The sequence below is a fragment of the Antedon bifida genome, chromosome 5 (genome assembly GCF_963402885.1).
Source record: "Antedon bifida chromosome 5, ecAntBifi1.1, whole genome shotgun sequence".
NCBI classification, from domain to species: domain Eukaryota; kingdom Metazoa; phylum Echinodermata; class Crinoidea; order Comatulida; family Antedonidae; genus Antedon; species Antedon bifida.
Window position 1 is genome coordinate 25,253,895 of NC_136230.1, and position 23,404 is coordinate 25,277,298.

At 34.9% G+C, this 23,404-nt stretch overlaps 2 protein-coding genes across 6 annotated transcripts; both read left to right on the forward strand.

The window, feature by feature from the left end:
• Positions 1 to 1,883: 1,883 nt before the first annotated feature.
• On the forward strand, positions 1,884 to 9,687 carry LOC144842918 (uncharacterized). 5 transcript variants are annotated; one of them, XM_078699515.1, is made up of 11 exons: positions 1,884 to 1,929; positions 4,610 to 4,839; positions 5,501 to 5,580; positions 5,782 to 5,847; positions 6,097 to 6,146; positions 6,271 to 6,314; positions 6,407 to 6,484; positions 6,600 to 6,791; positions 6,984 to 7,209; positions 7,396 to 7,516; positions 7,753 to 9,687. In XM_078699515.1, exons 10-11 carry the CDS (start codon positions 7,403 to 7,405, stop codon positions 8,008 to 8,010), a joined length of 372 nt encoding a protein of 123 aa, XP_078555641.1. In that variant the 5' UTR covers positions 1,884 to 1,929; positions 4,610 to 4,839; positions 5,501 to 5,580; positions 5,782 to 5,847; positions 6,097 to 6,146; positions 6,271 to 6,314; positions 6,407 to 6,484; positions 6,600 to 6,791; positions 6,984 to 7,209; positions 7,396 to 7,402; the 3' UTR covers positions 8,011 to 9,687. The 5 variants fall into 5 exon arrangements, 4 of the variants coding, with proteins under 4 accessions (XP_078555641.1, XP_078555642.1, XP_078555643.1 ...); XM_078699516.1 differs by having other exon boundaries at positions 5,514 to 5,580; XM_078699517.1 differs by having other exon boundaries at positions 4,610 to 4,756; positions 5,514 to 5,580.
• Positions 9,688 to 10,146: 459 nt separating this feature from the next.
• Positions 10,147 to 21,937, forward strand: LOC144843234 (syntaxin-binding protein 4-like). Its single transcript, XM_078700027.1, has 22 exons — positions 10,147 to 10,247; positions 10,504 to 10,547; positions 10,839 to 10,942; positions 11,378 to 11,473; positions 11,963 to 12,032; positions 12,350 to 12,424; positions 12,860 to 12,978; positions 13,105 to 13,165; positions 13,506 to 13,638; positions 13,943 to 14,049; positions 14,241 to 14,767; positions 15,093 to 15,313; positions 15,960 to 16,056; positions 16,396 to 16,523; positions 16,868 to 16,960; positions 17,107 to 17,172; positions 17,683 to 17,868; positions 18,592 to 18,720; positions 19,140 to 19,186; positions 19,675 to 19,820; positions 20,232 to 20,289; positions 20,638 to 21,937. The coding sequence occupies exons 2-22, from the start codon at positions 10,510 to 10,512 to the stop codon at positions 20,744 to 20,746; spliced, it is 2,610 nt and encodes an 869-aa protein (XP_078556153.1). The 5' UTR covers positions 10,147 to 10,247; positions 10,504 to 10,509; the 3' UTR covers positions 20,747 to 21,937.
• Positions 21,938 to 23,404: the final 1,467 nt, after the last annotated feature.

Below are 23,404 nucleotides of genomic sequence, written 5' to 3' on the forward strand. Positions count from 1 at the left end.
TTACGTCCTTGCTTTATTCCCATCCCTTACTATTAGATTTTTAATAATATAAAACATGGTATGTTGTATAACACTTTGTATTGTAATACTTCTGTTACGCTGTTGTGATTCTTTTTGTTTTTATGTATTCTTGATACGAGCGAATCGTTTCTAATCCAATGTCTTAACTATTAAAAGAATGTAAATTTATGATGAAGACAACTAAATTTAAATCCCTAAGTTAATATACCATTAACAATTGTGTTATTTTTTTGTTAAATTGTAAGTAGTTGTTGATATAAGAAATGTAAAGCTCTGTCTACAATATCAAACGTTATCATAAAAAAAGTGTGATGTGTCCAAATATGGTAATGATATGCTCAAATATAGTACAGCTAGTGATATGACATCATCATGTCCGTGTATGGGCACATCACATTTTTTGTCACATAAAGTTTGATAGTGTAGACAAGGCTTTAGGTTAGGCCTAGTATGTTGGTACAAGTTTGTTTCAAAGTATACTGCTGAAGTGTCTACTCAAACGAATTAAAGAAACATCGACATTGCAGCGATAAATACATTGATACCTCCATTTTATGAACTTCGCCCTTCTATAAATAATTGCATTAATCTAGAGAAATCAAATTCTCATTAACTGTTGATACAATTGAGGTTTTAAGGAACAATAATGTAAAATCTTTATACAGAAATTCTTAATGATTCTAATACAACTTTATTACTTTGTTTATGAAACAGTTCTGTGTGACCATTTCACCCGTATTTGCACTATGAAATAAATCTACAAAACCACTTGTTTTAAAAGAATTATTTTGATTGGTTGTTGTGCATGACCATTGATTATTGTGTGTGTGAAAAGGAGCTTAGGTTCTGTTAATTGATATATTTTTGTTATGACATACTTCTGTAACCGTTTGAATGTTATTGTTCTTTTCTCCAAATAAAATATAAATCTGCCTTGTATATGTATGTTGTCTTGTTTTGTAGTTGTAGACAATATTAAAATACACGAAATCGAAGATTCTAACGGCACGTCTCAGTCCATAGGATACGGTTCTAGGACACCTACCCCCTAGACAGTTACCCCCCGGATGTTTACCACCCGGACAACTACCCCTTAGGACAACTACCCCCCGGACAACTACTCCCCGGACAACTACCCCCTTAGGACAACTACCCCCTTAGGATAACAACCCCCCGGACAACTACCCCCCGGACAACTACCCCCCGGACAACTACCCCCCGGACAACTACCCCCTTAGGACAACTACCCCCTTAGGATAACTACCCCCCGGTCAACTACCTATTATACACTGTTGCAGAGTCAGGTTGTTCCTAGGGGGTAATTGTCCGGGGGGGTAGTTGTCCAGGGGGTAGTTGTCCTAAGGGGGTTGTTGTCCTAAGGGGGTAGTTGTCCGGGGGGTAGTTGTCCTAAAGGGGTAGTTGTCCAGGTGGTGGTTATCCGGGGGGTAGTTTTCCGGGGGGTAAATGTCCAGGGGGTGAATATCCGGATACGATAGGATACAAATGGCCGTTCTTTTATACAACTTGTCGTTTACCAACACTACCTTGCCAATACATCAGTTGCCAACAAATATGTGATTCACAGATGGTAGAACATTATTTTGTAGTTGTAGACAAAATTAAAATACAGATTCTAACAGCACGTCTCAGTCCATAGGATACAAAATGGCCGTTCCTTTATAAATCTTGTCGTTTACCAAAACCACCTTGCCAATACATCGGTTGACAACAAATATGTGATCCACAGATGTTACAACATATTTGCATGTATTAACGAATAATCCAATCAATTCATCGTATTTGAATGACGTTGTGGTGACCTGTGAAGTCGCAGCCAACCGATCGGCCTCAACCGTGTGGTCATTCCTGAAAGCGCGATGTTCATCAGCAGAACGGGGTTTGCAGTAGGTAGGTATTAGAACATATTTTGTACCTTTTAAATGAATTATATTAAACGAATTAGTCTACTGTTTAATGTTAATAAATAACTTGTTAGCTCATGTCGCTCAGTCTATCTTAAAAGAACGTTTGACCTACGTTTGTTGTCGCTGTCGTGCTGTGCACGGTAAAAGCACCCCTGTATAGAGTACACCACCAAACTACATTGTTCCACATCTATTGAATCCTCTCAATATTGTTTATAACCGACCATTATTTTTCAAATTCTAAACTGCAATTCAATTTTCCGTATCAAGAGACAATAATATTACAAATACTAGGCCTACAATAAATAGTTGCATCATACAGAGATTTGACAAAGGGTTGGAAGAGTACTGTAAAAAAGAGATTATTATGCATATAGTAGTTGGGTCAATTTCCCCATGTTTCCTCACATTCAGAGAAAAATGGAGACGGCTCGAAGATGACATTTTTAATCCGAAGTTAATTGTCTTTTACTTTATTTTAGGTGTCTGGTTGGGTTGGTGATGCATTCTTAAATAATGATATAAAACAAATTCTAAATAATTATAAACATTTTAAAACACCCACTGCAACCCCATGCAAATTAATGTTCACATGGAGTTTCGTTTTTAGCTTTGAGCTTTCTTTGGATATATATTTTTGATATCAAGATTTTTGCCTTGGATTTTTTTTTTGATATCAAGATTTTTGTCTTGGATTTATCTTTGTCATCAAACATAGTAAGAGCTAACCTAGAACTGAAAAAATAATATAGAAATAATTATATTAATTTTTTGGGAAAAAAATTAACATACTAATTACAGGAGAAGAGATAAAAGATGTCACCCCATTTTGTTTTCAGTTTATAGAATTATTCCTATTAATGGTTGTATCATGCATATTATTACTATTTATATTGAGATTATGTTATATTTCATTAATGCAATTCTAGAACGATAAGAGGTGTTATTTAATATTGCGTAACATGTACAGCCAACTTTTTGGTTATTAATTAAGCAAGTAATAAAGAACAATTAAGATGTAATTAAGACACTTGTTGCAGTTGTACACTAATTATAATTAGTTTTTGCCATTTGCCGTACATGTATTTTTCCTCCAATACTAACACATTCGATTTACAGGTGATCTGAAAATACTGCACCGTAGGTAAAAACATCATCATACCACAATGTACAGTAGATTCATACGAACAGCATCATGTCACATAACATTGTAGTTAAGGTGACAAAAATCAGGGATTACTCTTCCCTGCAATAACCACATCAGAAACCGTTTAGTTAAATTGGCCTTAAGTCATCATCAACCATCATCAAAATGTTAATACATTATATAATTGTAAGCTATACGTTGTTGTACATCGCTTAATTTTATATTGTAATATTCTAACACAACGTATGCATGATACAACCGCCAGTGTGCCTTTAAGTATCCTGATGCGCACTTGTTATTATTAAGGTTGGTGCGCACGGGATTTCTACGCGCTAACGTTAAGTACGACATGGCGCACTTGGCGTTAACGTGTGGACATTTTGTGTGCATCGTCCCATTCCCCCAATGGATTGGATCAGCCCAAGGTAGGTTAATACTAACGCATCAAGACTCAAGAGGCACAAAACAAAGTAAGTTCTCCTGATCGCGTAGTTTCCTACCTCGTAGGTCTGCGTAGGTCTGCCTATCGCGTAGTTAGGATTTAAAACGCGATTTAGAGTAGGTGCATGTACAGTTATGTTGATCATAATGTAGTGGACAGATCAACTAACTGGTTCTTGTCTGTTCGGAGATACATGTGTGCAGTTATGTTGATCAGATGTAGTGGAGAGATCAAATAGCTGGTTCTTGTCTCTTCGGAGACACTTACTGTATGTGTGCAGAGTTATGTTGATCAGATGTAGTGGCGAGATCAACTAACTGGTTTTTGTCTATATGAGACATCGTCTCTTCGGAGACACTTTACTGTATGTGTGCAGTTATGTTGATCAGATGTAGTGGAGAGATCAACTAGCTGGTTCTTGTCTCTTTTGAGACCAGTCTTTAAGCTTTGTATATCATAATAAAATGCGTGGCATCAACAGAATCATCATCATCATCTTTATCATCATCTTCAAAACATTTTTTTAAATTTCATTAATCGTGACTGTTTAAAAAAAAGAATAAAAAAAGAAAGCATAACTTAGAATATGAAAAATATAAAAAAAAAATTACACGATAAGAACTTGGGTTATATTTTACGTAAATCCATTATTTTAATGATGGTACGATTTGAGAACTTGTGTTATTTTACGTAAATCCATTGTTTTAATGATGGTACAAATACAATTTTGTTTCGTAATTTTCCAAACCCCACAATGTTTACTAACAATGTTTTTTTTCAGGGTAATCAATGTATTGTTATCCTTTCAGAGATTCAAGATAATTTTTTCGTATTTTTCTTTTGCAGATTTTTTTTTTATTATTTAAAAAATATTTAAATTTGACATTACAGTATTACGGTACGGTACTGTTATTTTTTGTATTAATATGTTACGTTCATTACCGTATGTGTACAAAAGGTTCCTCCTCTCCTTGTATGCCTATTTAGAAGTTACCGTACATCGTACGTTTTTGGACATAATATGAATCAATAATATTACTTACCAATACTAATTGATTTATTTTATTCTTTCAGAAATCTTATGGTGGTTTTGATAGTATAACAATTATTTTGGTGTGGGTCGGTCGGTCGGTCAACGAAACCAATCCGAACATATTGGCCTATATAGATAAATTAATAAGTTTTAAAAGTACATTAAATCTTGATCTATATATTATTGAGGTAGGTGTTGACATATCTTTTAATTATATGGAATCAGCATTTCAATCTGAATGACGTCGATCATAACTATCCTGGTCCTAATAGTAAGTATACAATACTAAATTAAAATACTCCACAGAAACACCGGGGTCCTAAGAAACGGGTTTCGATTACCGCATGCGCAAATCACTTCCAACGAAGCACAGACTATCAATGTACAGTACATTTCTGTGTATAGGAATCCCGAAAGATTGTAATTTCACTCTACCTGATAGGAATGATTATTCTCGAATAAAAAATTAAATTATAAAATGGCATAAAATGGGAAAAAATGATAAGAATACAGCGTAGCAAAAAGTTGATATATGTATTGAATGGCTTCCGTTCCATCTGAGTTTAACTTTTAATCCATAGTTTTAAGATTTAATCATCATAACCTATAGCCGGCCTAATTTTCATCATCATCTACACTAATGCTCCGTTTTGTTTTCAGGTTCAGAAGAGGTGCACCACGCGCGCGTTCATTTATCATAATTAATATAATATTATTATTATTCATATTTATTTAATTAGTAAATAATAACTAATTAACTGAAATGGAGACGGAAGCCATCAAATAAAATAATCATCTTTTAGCGTAAGCATTTAAATTGTCGTCCTACAAAAAATATCAACACATTTTGTTTGTATATTATATAATAGGTAAAAGCGATATCAAATACAGTATATGACCAAAATATAGAGCTCATTCTAATATCTTAGCAGGTTTGTTTTGAAGTTTTACAGATCGATAACCCGATTGTCAATGAGGTACAACATGGTAATAGATGGAATGATGTGCTAAGGTAGGCCTACGAAATGATGATAAAATCTACCAAGAAATTAAAGTTTGTTTTTAGCGTAAAGCGCATTCACATCGCGCCGGTCCGGCGCCAAACTATTGTTGAAGGGTTTAGTGGTAAAGCATAGCGGACGCCATGTGAAAGCAGCTTTAACCAGGCAATTCAATATAGAAATTGTATTTTATGTTCTTTCGTTTTGTATAGATTGGCGAGTTGTCAACGTAATCTACGCCATCGAAGGTAAAACCTGCATACGGTGTTGACGAAAAGGTACGTATTACCATGACAAACAAGATTGAGCTCATTTTATATTTAACAAGGCCAACAGCCATAAGTCGCGTGCTCTCAGAAAAAAATGAACTTTCAAAAAGTAGTGTACTTTAAAACTTTTCTGTACATCAAAACAGTTCAAAAAGTACAGAAATGTGATAGTGATACCGGACCGACCGACAGACCGACATAGTGAACTATAGAGTCGCGTCCACGCGACTAAAAACAAATGTGTTTTTATATTTACAGGTTGATGACGAAATGTCAACGCTGAGGATACACGACCGTGATATGCTAAGGTATGCATACATGTTCCACAGTTCAGTGAAAGCAATTTGTGTACCCTAATCAAACGTCTATTAAATAAATAATAAAATCCAGGCAATGTGGACATTCACTGTATTATTATTTTGTTTTGTATAGCTTGGTGTCTCAGAGTGTGAACGTAGTCTACGCTAACGTCATAGGTAAAAGTTGTATCAAATACTTGACGAAGAGGTACGTATGCCCAAGACCAAAAGGTCACACCCATTCTAATATTAATATTATTTTTTTACAGATTGCATTGGTGACACCCGACTACGCTCAACATCGTGAAATAATACTTGGGTATCTATGACTCTTATCAACTGAAAAGGTAAGAGTGAGAAAGTGTATCGCGTAATAACTAATAACTTTAATTCTACTAAATTACATAAAATCCAGCCAATCTGTAATTATAATTACTGTAGGCCTATTCTTTTGTTTTATAGATGGTTGAGAGTTATGAACGTAGTCTACGCCACTGGAAGGTAAAAACTGTATCAATTTGCATGACGAGAGGTAGGTATGTCCAGGACCAACAAGTCGCAACCATTCTAATATTAACAATCTTTTTTATTCTTACAGAATGATCGGTAGTGACGGCACCCGATGTCAGCCACCCACAACAACGCAAATTTAAGGTATTCCTACTTATTCCACTCAAGGAGTGAAGCCATCAATGAAAAACGTTTTTTAACGTAAAGATTTAAAAATCCTAAGTAGTCCCTACTGTAAAAAAAATGCAGGCAATATAAAAATACTGTATTTTAGGTTTTTTTCGTCTGGGAAAAGAGGCGTTTTTTGTAACTTAAATATTTCTTGTTTAAATATAGATCAGTGAATGGGAGTTACAAATTTCGACAGCAGACGTGGATAATACCAGTCCAAGGGATCAAGTGTAGCAGCAGCAGCGGGGATCAGACACCAGACACAACAGTTCTACAGGAATTAACTGCGGCAGACTCGGGACAAGACGACGGCGCAGGCCGGAGAGAATGCTATAGGCCTAGAAGGTTTTACTTCGTTAGGCCTAATTATGTTACATTGGAGTCTTCCCTGGTAATATTAAAGATCTTGCTTACATGCTAAGTAATCCTAATAGTATAAAAAATAAAACCTCAACAAAATAATGCACAAGAAAAAAATTAGTATTAGAAATGCATTTAATGACGCGTTATAGTTAAAACGGATAGACTATTAAAAAAAAACCCCAAATATTATTTAAGCATTGTGTTTTTTTCTCAGATTTAAAATGTGCTGTGCTACAGTGTTACCAAGCTTGCTCAGTGATGATCGTGCTGTGCCGACCAATGGTGATCGCATGCTGCAACAACCCCGAATATTAACCAGCTATTCGAAACGGCATGTAAGTAAAACCGTATGTTTGAAAGACCAACTCAGCCCAGGTAGCTAGTAGGAATACAATCTCATGCTCTCGTTATATCCCACTTGCAAGATCCCTTGTGCACGAATTTAAGTATATTGTAATAGTTTGGAGGTGCTTACTCAAATTCCCCCTCGATCTAACCACCCTCTCCTACCTCGCACGACAAGCGTTTACCAAATCCAGTGATATTGATTGTAATATTTTTATTTGCACAGAACGTCTACTACTGTCGCACAGCAGAAGTGGAACAACTACCAGTAAGCAGACAACTCGACGGCCCAGAAGCCGACAACTCGACGACCCAGAAGCAGACAATTCGACGGCCCAGAAGCAGACAACTCGACGGCCCAGAAGCAGACAACTCGACAGCCCAGAAGCAGACAACGAGGAGATCGAGAGTGGCCAGCACAAGACGACGGAGAACTAGACGGACGCACCCATGCCCACCAGGCAGAAGAGGGCCAAGCGATTAGTTCAGTTATGCAATTATGATAAAATACAAAATGCATTGTTGAAAAATGTTCATATTCATTCATATTTTAACCTTAATTCACTAACTGCTTGTGTTTTTGTTGGCTTTCATGTAATGGTATGACCTCTCTTTGTGACACCCCCTCCCCTTTCCGTATTAGATATCCCATCTTAGGTAGGCCTAGTGGGTCTAAGGTATGTAAGTATAGGACAGGTATGTAAGTATAGGACAGATGTGAGTATAGGACAGGTAGGGCCTATGTAAGTAGGACAGGTATGTAGGTAGGACAGGCGTAGCTGGTTAGGAAGAGAGGTTATAATGCCATTTACATGTCTGCCTTTATTGCGTTACCATCTAATTTTTACTATATCATCATTGCACTTCATGTTATTATACCATCTTCATATGATATCAATATAATAATTTTAGATAAGTCATAAACTCTGTATTTTGTCATAATTGCATTTCTGAAATTAGGCGGAAGAAATTCGACCAGGAAAACTGTACATTTCTGTGTATATATTTTAAATTATTTTAAAGTTGAAATAAAAAAATGCATTTTTAAAATAAATACTTTGTTGATAATTATGTTAGTATTTTGTATGTACTGTGATGAATTAATATCGAATTTGAACTATAAATATCCCTGCTGAGTTATCATACTATGTGACGTGTTTTCAATGATTAACAATAAATTAATAACTACGTCACAATCCATGCCAACCGCCATTTTCCATACTGCTCCGATCAACAACTAGGCCTATAATTGTGTCCTCGGAAGCTTCGATCAAATACAGCAATTGTTTCAAACTATATATTTTAATGTTTTTTACAATGATTATAAGCATTAAGTTTCAAATTAACTGGTTTACACAATGCACTGGTGAAGTTTAAAAAATAATAAATACAAATCCATACTACCTGGATAATTCAATTCAACTACTGTATTATCTACGCAGCGGCCAAGGTCAGCTTACTGCAAGGTTACAAATAAAATGTAATGTTTATTAATAGAATATGTACTATACATTAATTTACTGACTTACGTCTGATAATAATGTGACGCAATGCAGTTAGGAAAATAATGAATGACGTTTGGTATCAAGCATGACCCCCCAGAACTGATTGATGATGATTGGTTAAAAGTTAAATATCGCAACTTATTTGAGAATACGTATGTTGCCGAAAATGTGGTATAGGCGCATACCGTGTCTACAGTTTGGGCCCAATGTAGGCCTATACTAAAAGAATGTTGTTCGTATTGTAAAATCCGGAATAAATTTAATTGAATGAATCCGTGAAAAGAGTGAAAGGAAGGAATAAATCCAATAAAGCCTGAAATTGGTAAAACGACAAAGTAGGGGCCTACATAGTGACATTATACACCGTCACGGGCCGCTCATTACCTATATACAGGTACTAAGAATATAATAGAATATAATAGAAAAACAAATACTTACTTTTATGTTCCAATATGTTAAAGGTCAACTTCCATTTTCCATAATTTCATTATTTAAAAAACCAAAGACTGTCCATAGTTATTATCTTAAGAACTCAAATTTACTTTATGTTCCTTTTGTAAGACTTAATAAAAGCCAATTTTTTATTACAGTTCATGGACCTAAATTATGGAATAACTAAAAGAGAATCTAAAAAAATGTGAAAATGCAAAAATATACAGACATCGAATTAAGTTTACTTTTACCTAATTTGTATCAATTTTTATTTTGTTATTTTGTTATATGTTTTGTTGGGTCTTTTTCTTTGGCATCTAAGTCTGATCCTAATTAATGAAATCTTTATTTGTTTATATTGTTTACATTGTTTAAGTTTTCATTAATTGAATAAATGTGAAATGAAATTGAAAAAAAAATGTTATACATTAATTTGTTACAATGTTTACTATGCCTAGGCTATAGTAGTATGAAGATGTTGTTTTTGTACAAGGTGTCAAATTGAGATTGTTTAAAAATCATGTCAAGAAAACTGACTATATTACCATGACAACCAAGATAGCCTTGATATTAACCATCATTCAATTCATTTACCTGCTGATGATTAATAATTGGAGAGAGGGGGAGAGAGTGATGACAAATCAATCGATGATAGAGGGCGCTATATAATGACAGGCGAGATGAAAAAAATGACGCTAGATAGGGCCTAGGCCTAGTTTGTTTACAATTTGTATGTGATTAATTCTTATTAATTCACAAATAAATAATGGTAGAAAGCTAAACAGTAAGTAACTGAACACTTGTTTATTATGTTATAATTTATTAAATAAGCTATTCATTTGAAACTAGTCCATTTGGCCCTAATTACATTTATAGGCTAGGCCCAGCCAGGCTACCCTGTCAGAGACTGCGAATTTCAGTACACGGGCAGTACACGTAGGCGCTCCTACAGATAGTGGACTGAGATTCAATTGATTGGCACGCATAGCCTAGGCCTAGAATCCCCAGTAAGGAATTAACAAATATAAATCTCTTTCCAGATCGACATGTCGGAGACTGTTACTCTCACAGATGCTGAAATCAGGTTAGAGTATTTTATTTTATTAATAATCATTTTGTGTTTCCATTATTTAAATCCACACAAAATCAGAAATTGTCTGTAATTATACTGTTGTAGTAGAGGAATAATGACTAATGTTATGAGAGTTGTTCAAATTGTACAACAAAATATTATATTGATTTGAGCAGATTTCTTTTGTAATTTTTTTGTTAATTTGTATTTAATATAATAATAAATATGTAAAATAAAAGTATAAATATATTTCAGTCTCAAAACTTATAATAGTATTTATAGCCTCAATGTTTCTAATTTTAGCACACAGGAAGACTCCCCGGCGGCATCTGGCCATACCCCTGTGCACAGTACACTTATGGATGGTACAGAAACACTAGTTTTCACAAATTGTAAAAAAGGCCTTGGTATGTAGTTTTTTAAAAACTTTTTTTAACGTTTCTTTTACTTAATAAAAATGTATTGTCCCTCAAAAACATGAAAATTAATCAAATTACTTTCATAGAAAAAAAAATTTAAAGAAATATTTCACTTTTAAAAATAAAAAACAAATAAGTCAACCAATAAACATTGACTGGCAATTTGACAATTTTGTGCATTCATTTTTTTTGGGTAAGTACTTTTTTTCACGATCCAATTTTAGGTCAAAGTGCATAACAATTATGTAACATTAAAATGGAATATTCAACAAAAGAATTTAAATGAAATGTTATTTTCAGGGGAACAATATATCTTTAAACATTAATAATTTGTCAGAAGAGGGAATGTGAAAAAGTATATAGTGTATTGTACATTATTTGCTGTAATGCCAGTAAAGCCAGAAATGTTGTTTTGATTTTTAGGTATTAAAATAATTGGAGGTAAAAGTGAAGATGACGGAATTGATTATGGGATTTTCATCAAAAGAATTTTAAAGGGAGGACTTGCTGCGAAAGGAGGTAACCAAATATAGAACTATTTTTATCTCATTCATACTGGAAGCTCTCTTGAATTTCCTTTGCAAAATTTAATTCTCCAATACAAAATTTAAACTATTAACAGCAAATACATGGCTTGCCAATTACAGGATAGGAAACTCATGATTTCTAAGCCCTCACCCATGCTTTCTAAAGCTCTGTCTACACTATCAAACTTTATGTGACAAAAAAATGTGATGTGCCCATATATGGATGATGTCATATTCGTGTTTGAGCATCACTACCATATTTGGGAACATCACACTTTTGTTGTCAAACTAGTGTGATAGTGTAAACAGAGCTTAAAACCAAATGAGGCTTATAGGTAGTGAGGCTATATATTGACCGTAAGATACATTCTAGGTATAAGACAGGATTTGAACTAAGGACTCTAAGATTAGTAAGCACGCATATCAACCACCAAGCCACACTGCCACTTTCATTAAAACCCTAGAACATTTATTTTTGTAGGTAAATTATTTGATGGTGATCAGATACTGACGGTTAATGGCGAGAGTTTGTTGCGAGTTACAAACGAAAGGTAAGTAAAACATACACACACAATAGAAACTGTATTTAGAGATTGTTACAGAAGTATTATACATCCCGATATGAACACATAATGCTGTATATGGGCTTTATTACTGTATTTATTTGAATAAATACCTAAAGCCCCATTACTGTTGTGTTAACTAAGAGAAATAATTCAGGGACAATGTATGTTTTAACACCACCGCCTATTCTGGGGATACCCCTTAAAGTTTTAAAGGTGTCCCTTTAATATGACTTAGACTGTGTTTTAATTGCATTTACTAAGTATGTAATGAAAATAATTTATATAAATAATAATTTTTTCAGGGCTGTTCACATTCTGAGAAGTGCTTCGGCTACAAATAATGTCACTTTGGTTGTAACAAGAAATCCTTCATCAAAGTATGTTATTTATGTTTGAAAATTTAGTTAGATAGTACTGTATATTAAGTGTTAAGCTCTGTCTACACTATCAAACTAGTTTGACAAAAAAAAGTGTGATATGCCCAAATATGGAAGTGATATTCCTAAATATGGTAGTGATATGACATCATCATGTCCATATATGGTCACATCACACTTTTTTAGTGTACCAACTGAATACCAACCAACTGTCCTCCATCAACAAGTTAATTTTGAATTCAACATCCACAAAACTTGAAAAAAGGCACTTTACGATTGAAATCGTAAACTGACAGGTCATGTCATCACTGTATATGCAAACAGTTAAGATGGAAGATGTATGAGCGGAGCTTTCATGTTGGGTATATAGGTTAATATGTACATGTTCTGTCAAAAACTTACCATTTTAAATATATTTTGATAACCTATTCACAGGAAAAACTTTACAATCTTGTGCGAGTCGTCCACACAGTACTCCAGGACGGCAAGCAGCAGTTCAATGACTGATTCTCAGTCAGTGTCATCAATGGGCAGCTCTGCAAACTACGCATCAGGTATGTACTGTACCCTAAGGGTAGCGGCATGATTCGGCAATTCCATGACTCATATAGCAGTTCTCTTTTGATTAGAATTTATTTCCTTGTAAGGTATTATTCTCTAAATAACATTTTTTCATACAGTTTCTCCAAGAAGCATTGCTTCCTCCTCATCAATGACAAGCAGTAGGATAACAGCTCAACGGTAAGTTACCATGGATACCAAGTAACACTTTCCTAAACCTTTCTGAACAGTTTTGTCAGTATTACTAGCATTAAACAAATTGTAACCACAGTAGAATAATTTTGACATTAATCTTTAACATGTAACACTCCAGGAACACCTTTTGGACTAAACAATGTTTCCCCTTAAAGCACTGTCTACACTATCAAACTTTATGTGACAAAAAAGTGTGATGTGCCCAAATATGGTAGTGATATGCCCAAATATAGTAGTGATATGACATCATCATGTCCATATAAGAACCTCAGTTTTGATATGGGTCTGAATTATTATTACTTCAATGTATTTTTTTCCCTTTTAGAATTGAGAATGTTCAACAAATAAGAATACCAAAGATTGCTGGTCTTGGCTTGAGTATTGGGGGTGGAATGGACCAAATGGATGGACCAATCATTTACATCGACCATGTCATTGCAGGGGGAGATGCACATAAGGTATAGAAATGACTCTCTGAACGTCAAATGGCCGAGCGGTTAAGGCAGGGGCTCCGCAAACCATAGCTATACAATCGGCACAGGTTCAAGGCACTCCTCGACCATTGTTCTGGTGGTAGAACAAGTCTTCTCGGATAAGGACTTAAAGCTGGAGGTCCAGTTTACTCATCTGGTTTGTGTGCACTTTAAAGAAGAGTTGGGGCTTACCCCGATGTACTGGTCCATTCAACCCCAGTCCTTGTGGACAGGCAAGGATTAACTAATAGTAAAATATTTACTATACATACTTCATTTGTTTTTTCAGGATGGTAGGCTTAGGGTTGGTGATCATCTGGTGGCTATCGATGGTCAGTCTTTGATTGGACTCAAGCAAGAGGATGTCAAAGCTTTGATGACAAGGATCAAATTGAGGTAGGCTTATTAAGCTCTGTCTACACTATCAATCTTGTGACAAAAATGTGACGTGCCCATAATATAAACACAATGATGTCATATCACTACCATATTTGGGCACATCACACTTTTTTTTGTCACTGTCAGCCATGGCCTTTCCAAAAAATTGTTAATGTTAATGAAAAGATATTATTTCTTTCTACTTTCAGGACGGATAAGCCATCAACAACAATAGGTTTTATTCGTTCATCTCAAAACACTTCATCGCAAAGCCCAATGCCTAGTTCTCATCCTACGAACCCCTCATCTAACCGTACCCCTTCGTCCCACCTTGATACCCCTTATTCTCACACTCAATCAAACCGTTCCAGTCCACACAACAGACAGGGTTATAACTCGTCTCCGACTTATCCTCACCCGTCCGAGTTAATAGCTCAAATGCAAGCAACACAGGTCAATCACATGACCCCTAGTCCACATCTTACGTCCATGAAAAGGTCACCTTTACATACTGATCCTTCTATGACCACACCACAGCCAAGAAACTCTCCAAATCAAGATGTACCATTGCACAGTACTGATGCTGCACAGGGATATGGTTCAGAGAACAGACCAGCCCATTATCGAAACGGGGGTGTTCAACACCAAACCCCTATGTCTGCATTGCCCTCACACATGCAAGGACTTCATGCTCAACCCAAGATGTCTTCAACGCCACAAGCTGACCAATCAACTGGTGAGTTTTTTTTTTCTTGCTTTATATTCAACATCACACACATTTTGATATTAATAAAATTGAAAAATTTACTAATATTATATGTTGTTCCATAAAACTGTTGTTGTATTATACACAGTTTTCATTTCCAATCTCAGCTCTCGGTATAGTTATGACATGCCATGTATGCCAAAAACCTTCCTCTATAGAACTATTAAGCTAAAAATCGCCACCTAAAACCCAGACTACAATGTAACATATTTGTTAAAATATGTAATTTTGGATGTATGTTATCATATGACCTAAAGTTAATGTGTTTTTTCGTTTTGTTAAATAATCTATTCAGCATCACCTAGTGGTGCACAACTACCTCACATACCGGCCATAACAGGTGACCCTTCCCCCGTTGGGCCTAATGGACGTCATCACCTGGGGTCATCAACATTATCTAGTCATCATACATCGCAGTCAACCAGCGGGTTAGGATCTAGCTCCAGTCGAATGTCTCGTGATCGCCGATTGTCACTTGACCCTCAAGTCCGTCTGAGAATAGATAAATTAGAAGTGGTAAGTTCAAAGTTCAGGCACAAAAATTAATTAGTTAAAAAAATATTATTCGTAATTAAAGGTTCCTCAAATTAAAGACTCCAACCAATTGGAAACCACTCATGGGTGAATTAAATGGCTACAATTATTCTTTAGAAATCAAAACCTCATTTCCTAAAAGTGGCCTTTAATTGGAAAGGTTATTGAGCTTTCGCACAAGCAAGCCCACTTTTTAAACAAATCAATCTGATCAAATTGATTACAAAAAAAACTTTGGTGACGTTTATCGAGAAAAAGATGGACGAATCTTTAAATTTCTGCAAAATAATTAAGAAAACAAATGGTAAATTTAAAGTTATGTTTAATTAAGCCAAACAATAAGAATTGTTCATCACACTATGTAAGTTTAAACATGCCTAGCTAGGCTCAAGGCATTCCATGATTTGTTTTATTCGAGCGGCGTATGTTGCGTTCTACACTTCCTGTCGAAGTGAAATCAAAACGAACAAGTACGTTGACGCAACTGTTCACTGAACTACGTTGTTATGCAAATGAGTAGAATGTTGACATCATCCGTTAAAGTTTACGTGCTCCTGCGGAAGCTCCCTAATATATTTATCTGAAGCCCTATTCAAGATATTACTATTAGAATATTATAATCTTATAGGCGCTACAGTACTTGGGTCTACGCCCCGATGAAACTCAAAAGGCAGAGTTGAGAAGACGTCTTACTATTGATCCTAATGGAATGGTACCTTACGGAGGTGAGAAATACTGTGCAAATTATTAGGCTAGCTTAAATTTAAAGATGTATGGTCCCCCAAAATTAATAAAATCAGACTTTTTGCAGTTTTAATAAAGTTAATCACATCTGTAGAAAAAAAAATAGAAAAAAATTGTTTTCACTTGTAAAAAGATCAAATAAATAGTTAAATTCAACCAAAAACTATTGGATTATTATTATGTGACTTTAAAATGGCAAAAAAAATAAAATTTGTTTTTTCATGGGGACAATTATATCTATTTATAATGTTGATGATGATATGGTTAAGAAATAAAAACCCAAATCGAAACATAATGATTTGTTTTCGGTTTTAAATTAGATTTTGTGCGGACTGCAAGGGAAGTGTTCCGTGTCCAGTTAGATGATCATGGCATATCAACTGGTTCTTTGATGTTTGCTGCTCATGATGTCACAGATTTTGCAGAGCCTCCGCCATTTAATTCACGGGTAAGCATAGTGTTCACCTACTAGTGTTCAGACTGTAGAATCTTATGTTCTGTTGCATTGTGTAGGTTTAGCTCTGTTTACACTATCAAACTTTTTGTGACAAATGTGATGTGCCCATATATGGACATGATGATGTCATATCACTACCATATTTTGGCAAATCACTACCATATTTGGGCACATCACACTTTTTCTGTCAAACTAATTTGATAGTGTAGACAGAGCCTTAGACATTATACTGCCTACTTCTTTTTATAAGAAACATATAAACAGCAGAGGAATTCATGCAATCAATTATTTTTTTCTATTCATTATCACAATATTTCATATTGTCTATTTTTTAGGTGCCTCAAATTTCCTTGCCGACAGTTCATGAAAACCCGGAGCAGATAAAAATGGAAAGAGATGAAGCCTTGTTAGAAGTGGAGAGACTTAAGGTAAAATAATGATAACAAATTATATTAATAAGATTTAGTAGCAATTCAAGAGGTAGCTCAAGATAAGGGAATCTCAAAAAATAAATAAAAATAATGAAAAAAAGAAATAAATCAAAACAATCAAAAGTGTGTTTTTTTTCATGTAGGAACTGTTATTAGAAAAAGAATCATCTTGTAATATTGCAGAAGAAGAATTGTTACGTATAAGAAGGGTAAGTTTACTCTTAAATTAGATTTTAAAATGGTCTTCTAGTGGTTGTCCAATCATTTGGTCATAATTGATGATATTCTGCCATAAAAATATTTTTTGTTGTATTTCGTTATGTACTCAACATAGTTTTAACTTGAACTCCCAGATATCCTTTCGACCCATTGGTCAAAGTTGTGTGGGGTTGTGGTTGGTGGTTATAATGCTTGGCTACCAATCCAAGGGTCCTGGTCTAATATGTCGGGATCTTTTCTAATGACAAATTATTTCTCTCCACTCCACTCCTAAAGACCTTATTATGTAGAGAATCTTGTGTATGTTTGTCTCGTGAATGGGGTTTCCATCTTATGGTTATCCTTGGCAATTTGCCCTAAATATATAAAAACAAGGTTTTATCGGAAAACTTTTACGGGTTATCTTGGCAAAGATATCTGGGTTTTGTTTTGTTAATATCTTGCTGTTTCTTATTTGTACATTTTATGAAAGAATAAAGAATAAAATATTTGAATTGCAGGAGGCTCAAGGTGCAATACATGAGAGTAGGGCTCTTAAAAGCCGTGTGCACCTAGCAGAAGCAGCTCAGAAAGAAGCTAGGAACATGGAGATTGATTACGAAGAGGTTGTAGGGCTCCTGGAAAAAGAAATAGCTGAACTTAGAAAGCAGTTAAAACCAAACAAGACGTCGTCATTATCTACAGTGGTAAATATAGTCAAATTTTCTTTCATAGCTTTTTTTTTTAAATGTACATCTCTCTGTGCGTTCAAAATTGTTTGCAAGACCTATCATCGCATTCCATATTGATTTAAAGCTCTGTCTACTTTACGTGCCCATTATTATATGGTCTTTGCACACAATGACATAATATCAATCACTACCATATTTGGGCACATCACACCTTTTCTGTCAGTTTGACTAGTCTAGACTAGGCATTAGAGAACATCTGTACAGTATTCTCAATGTTTTACAGGGCTTATAAAAAAATAATGTTTTGTGTTTAACATTGAATAGAAAGAATATATTTATTAGTTGAAAGCCTGAATGTCCTAATTAACCTGGCTCCTCCTCGCTAAATAGAACAGTCAATCTTTCAAATCATAAAATATTATCTCCATTCAACTCCTAAATATTTTTTATTTTTATGCTATTCCACTTTATTTAGTGGAGCTGTAGCTTGGTGGTTACCAATACCAAGGTCCAGGGTTCAATCATGACCTAGTGTCAGGGTTCAATACTGACCTAGTGTCGGGTTCAATCCTGACCTAGTGTCAGAGTTATAACGCACAAATCTTTCTACTCCACTACCTAAGCCTCAAATGAGACCTACTTTTTAAGCACGATACATTATTATCCATCCTGTAATTGGTTAATTTCTCCCTGTTAGATGCAAAGAAAAATTTCATGCAAACTTCTTTTGTAATGTAGGGCACAGCAGACCCAAACTCAAGTACCTTGCAACGCAAGCTAGCAGTGTTAACGTGTGAGCTCAGAAAGTGCCAAGTAAACAAAAAAGTCTATGAAGTGTCAACTGACAAACTTCTCAAGTTTGCAGAGGTAAAATTATTATTTTTTTATATATTATTCCTATTTCACACATACTCAGTACAGTGACAATACTGTATTTTGTTTTATAATAGTTCATTTGTCTCCAGATATTTTAATTTTATTAAAGAGGGCCCCTGAAAGCGGAAAACTGCATAGCTTGTCCCACATAGAATGTATCTATCCTCTCCGCATTGTGTGTAAATGGTTTGATTTGATTTGATTTATTTGCATCTCATTAAAAATACATATACAGAAAGATATATACAATTCAAAAATGTTGGAGATGCAGGATAGCCCATGAAAGTCCCGATGTGGGACTTATTTCCAATGGGGTCCTCATCTAAGGAATAGATTCTATATTTTTATTAACGTCACCACTTTTCTGTGTAAATTGGCCTTAATGCAGTATTTTATTTCTCTCTTCTCAGTTAGTACATGAAACACTTATGGACGGGCCAAATGGACCTGGTGCAAGGTAATTATTCTTGACAATAGATTTAAAAGCAATTTTGTTTTATCATCTTTGTCATTTCAGGCTGTTTTGCCTCAGAAAATATTCCAAAATAACTATTATAATTTATGTCATGTTGGCTGTTGATTGAGTTTGTAGTTCTTCATCACCATGTTGTGTCTGTTTTGTTTCACATCCATGAGAGGTTGTTTTATCAATTCACCTAATTCTGGCATGAACAACAAATCTGTCATATTTATCAAAAATGTTGCAACACCAGTAAACTTATATTCATTATACCCAGGGCCGTAGCCACCAGTACGATTGGTAATGGTTCAACCGCACCACTTTTTCACAGAGGCCTTTGACAACCCATTGGCTTTGAACAGAGATTTTTCTCTTTTCTTGCAAAAACCGCACCGCTTTATTTCTTTATTTCACTGATGCTTCAACTACATGTTGAAAGTATGTACAATTTGCCTAATATTAGCCTCCAAATTTTTATCCAACAGGAGCAGGGGTGAGGCACCTAGGAGGGGAGAGAATGGATATTATCCCCCAGGGTATTTGGCGCAGCATGCCCGTAATGGTCCAATCAACCTGGCTAGTGAGGCTCGTGAAACAGTCAAAGCTGTCAAAGCCCTTATGGAGTCAGAACGTAAGTAATCGCAAACACATATGTTTTTTTTTTTATAATTGGATTGTTTTTGTTCATTTTTGTTTACCGAAGTAAATAAATTGATTAAAACTACAAAATTCAAAGTCTGATATATAAATCCAAAGGCAAATTACTGAAAAAATGACAATTCTGTGGGTATCAGTTGCTGGATCTCAATGGAGATACAAAATAAGATAAGCAAAAAGCTGAATTAAAACAATAAAGTGAAACAGTCAGGAAAATTAGCAGAGAGCTTTCGGGCAACATCTTCCTTTTTTTATGAAAATACATCTTTAAGATTTTTTCTCCTCTTCGGACCCTTTGTCCCAAAAGGTACAAGATCGTGCATTTAAAAAACCCATTTATTTTTCAGTAATTTTTCAGTCATAACATTTAAATGTTTATTTTCAGCACTTCCGTATGGATGGGAAGAAGCGTATACAGCAGATGGCATGAAGTATTACCTCAAGTAAGTATTCATACTAGACCGGAGCAGGTTTGAAAGGCTTAAAGCTCTGTCTACACTATCAAACTAGTTTGACAAAAAAAAATCATGTCCATATAATTGGCACATCACATTTTTTTTTCACACATAGTGATAGTGTAGAAAGAGCTTTAAGGTTCTTTCAAACCTGCTCCGGTCCGGCTCGGGAAAATCAAATAAAACATCAATGTTTCATTTTCACGATGCTCCACACGGCTATGCCGTACGGTTTGATGTCTAGTCCTATGAGAATGCAAGACGATACAAATAAAACTGTTTTTTTTACATTTTATTGAACAAGTTAATAAGCTGAATGGTTTTATTATCTTTCAGTCATAAAACACAGATGTCTACATGGTCCCATCCTGTCTCAAATGTAGCACATTTACAACAAGTAGATATATCTGAATCAGAGGCTGAATTACAAGAGTCAAGGACATGATTCTAATTAAAGACCGTTTTTTAAACTGGTTTTAAAACTGTATTTTAAGAATTAACGACATGATTTTAAATTATCACAATAATCAAGGAGCTGATTCTAATTAAAGACTAGTGGCCGTATTCACCATTCACACTTAGGCTAAACAAACGAAACACTTACCCTTACAATTAAAAAAATCCAGTATTAATTGAATACAATTTAAGGGAAATACTTAAATATTTATTGAGTTAGGGAGATAGTGTGTGATTGGTGTATCCACAGGGTGTATACAAAAAACTTGTGTATACAAAAAATGTACAGATGGGACAAAACATAATGTTACTATGTAAGCATAAAAATATGACCCACAATCGTCCAATCAAATGACAGGAATCCATTTAGGTGTTATATAATAATAATATAATGGTTTTATCATCATTTTCAGTACTAGATATAATACAACACAAAACACATGGCTGATTACTGTATTATGATTATTATAACTTTCTTTTTTTTTTAGAATTTTTATTTACATTTTGTTTATACTTAATAATTACTATGATTTTGATTTAAAAAGGAAAGACAGAGGGTTTGATATTGTTTATTTTAAAGTATTGATGGATTGGGCTTATATTATTTATTTTCATAAGCTAGGCTAGAAATTTTAATGAATTTAATTTCTCTTTTAAACCCAAGAAAGCAAATGTCGTACCTATTTGAAATTCGCAATTAATTTATTTGTTTTTTTTTTTCATTTTTATACTGTACTTTATATTATTATATACACAGATACAGTATATACTGTACTATATTATTTGTAAATTATTTGAATCGTTGATAATTTGATTAGTTTTTAATTTGCTGTGCTACATTTTCTTTCTTCCATACCTTAATGATTCTTGCCTTTTTTTAACCCTGATAAAGTTAAACCTCTGAAATATAAATGTGGTATATAAGGCATATAATTAGGCACCAGATAGTTTATTATAAAATCGGCAAAGACTGCAGTTTTAGAGTTATTCAACATATATTTTTAAGTTGCGTTTTAGGCCAAATATTCTCGCAATAGAGTAGGCCTAGATTTAACTATTGTTAAACCTTGATCGTAACATAAAACTGAATTAAATAATAATATAATTTCAAAGACATTCCAAATCATCACACTCTATATTTTCTTTATTCTAACTATTGGTGAAATGTATTTTTGTTTACATAAATAAATTAAATTTGAAATACTTTGTCTTTTAATGTTTGCGTTACATACGATCGTCTTAATTTATAGTTTTTCTTGTATGTATCCTCCTAGGCCAATTTAATCGCCCATGAGATGCATAATACCATAAATCGTAATCATCACTCAAGCTTGGTTCCCACTAGGACGCAACGACGTAGACGCAACGCAAGCGAGTTGACACCAATGACAAGCGAGTTGACACCAATGACAAGCGACAGTTTGAATAATTCATCGCTCATGCTTGGTTCCCACTACTAGGACGTAACGCAAGGACGTAAACGCAACGTAAGCGTGTTGACCAATGACAAGCGATTTTTTTTTAATTCATCGCATGTGATTGGCTAACTAACTTACTTTGCGTTACGTCGTTGTGTTGCGTCTCCAGTGGGAACCAAGCATTATGATCAAATCCCTTACGTTACGTCGTTGTGTTGCGTCGCTTGTGGGAACCACGCATAATTAGCATTGTTATAATCGTGTCCATATATGGGCACATCACATAAAGTTTGATAGTGTAGACAGAGCTTAACATAAATTACAAGCCAGTCGCAGTTTCCTGAAGCTGCGCAACGGCCGCCGCAAGTGTGTTTAAAAGTGAGTGAAATTTCATTTCGGATCCGAGACCCATGGGTCTATTTTGGAGAGTCCCGAGTCTCTTGGCCTCTTTTCAACATACCCGAGTCCCCGAGGTACCTTTTCTAGAAAGCCGAGTCCCTTCAACAGATCCGAGTTCCACCGGATCTGAGAGTCCACTGGGTCCGTGTTTTCAGGATTCTCGAGAAACAGAACCGAAAAAAAAACTGCTCAATTATGATGTTGTCCCACTGTAATATATGGAGACCACGTCTCTGTTTCCATAGATTGCGTTTTATGCGCGATGCAATAATTAATATGAGCTAGAAAATGTCATCATCATCATCATCATCTTGTCGAGCTTGCTCGAGCTTCTTTGACTCGGATACGCCATCCTTTCTGGTCTTCCATGGCAGCAGGCAGTTCATCCAGATTGCATTCTGTGTCCTCGCATAGTTGATCTATGTAGGTTTTGTGGGGACGTCCAACCTTCTGACGACCATGTCTTGGATTCCATAGAAGTGTAGAGCTAACAATTTCTCTTTTCGATCTCCAACAATGTCCAGCAAAGCGAAGACGCCGTTGTCTGATTGTTGAGGAGATTGGAGGCATATTTCTGATAACTGCGGTTTGGTTGGATGATCTCTCCAAGGTATGTCCAGAACTACTCTTAGCATACGAGTGTACGTACCATCAAGTTTCACTTCTAAAGCTTTCGTTAGTGTCCAGGTAGAGGATCCATACAGCAGCACCGATTCAACTGTGGCTTGAAAGAATTTTCTTTTGATATCCTGTGTTAGAGAAGATTTCCAAATAACCTTCAGTGAGTTGAGGGCAGTCCAGGCTTTAGCTATTCTTATTTCAACATCTTT

Excerpts from the sequence above, each read along its gene's own strand:
- LOC144842918 (XM_078699515.1), top strand. The coding sequence starts at position 7,403 with ATGTGCTGTGCTACAGTGTTACCAAGCTTGCTCAGTGATGATCGTGCT. Across the intron at positions 7,517-7,752 it reads CCAGCTATTCGAAACGGCAT|AACGTCTACTACTGTCGCAC; the intron begins GTAAGTAAAACC and ends TTATTTGCACAG.
- LOC144843234 (XM_078700027.1), top strand. The coding sequence starts at position 10,510 with ATGTCGGAGACTGTTACTCTCACAGATGCTGAAATCAG. Across the intron at positions 10,548-10,838 it reads CTCACAGATGCTGAAATCAG|CACACAGGAAGACTCCCCGG; the intron begins GTTAGAGTATTT and ends TTCTAATTTTAG. Across the intron at positions 14,768-15,092 it reads ACAAGCTGACCAATCAACTG|CATCACCTAGTGGTGCACAA; the intron begins GTGAGTTTTTTT and ends TAATCTATTCAG.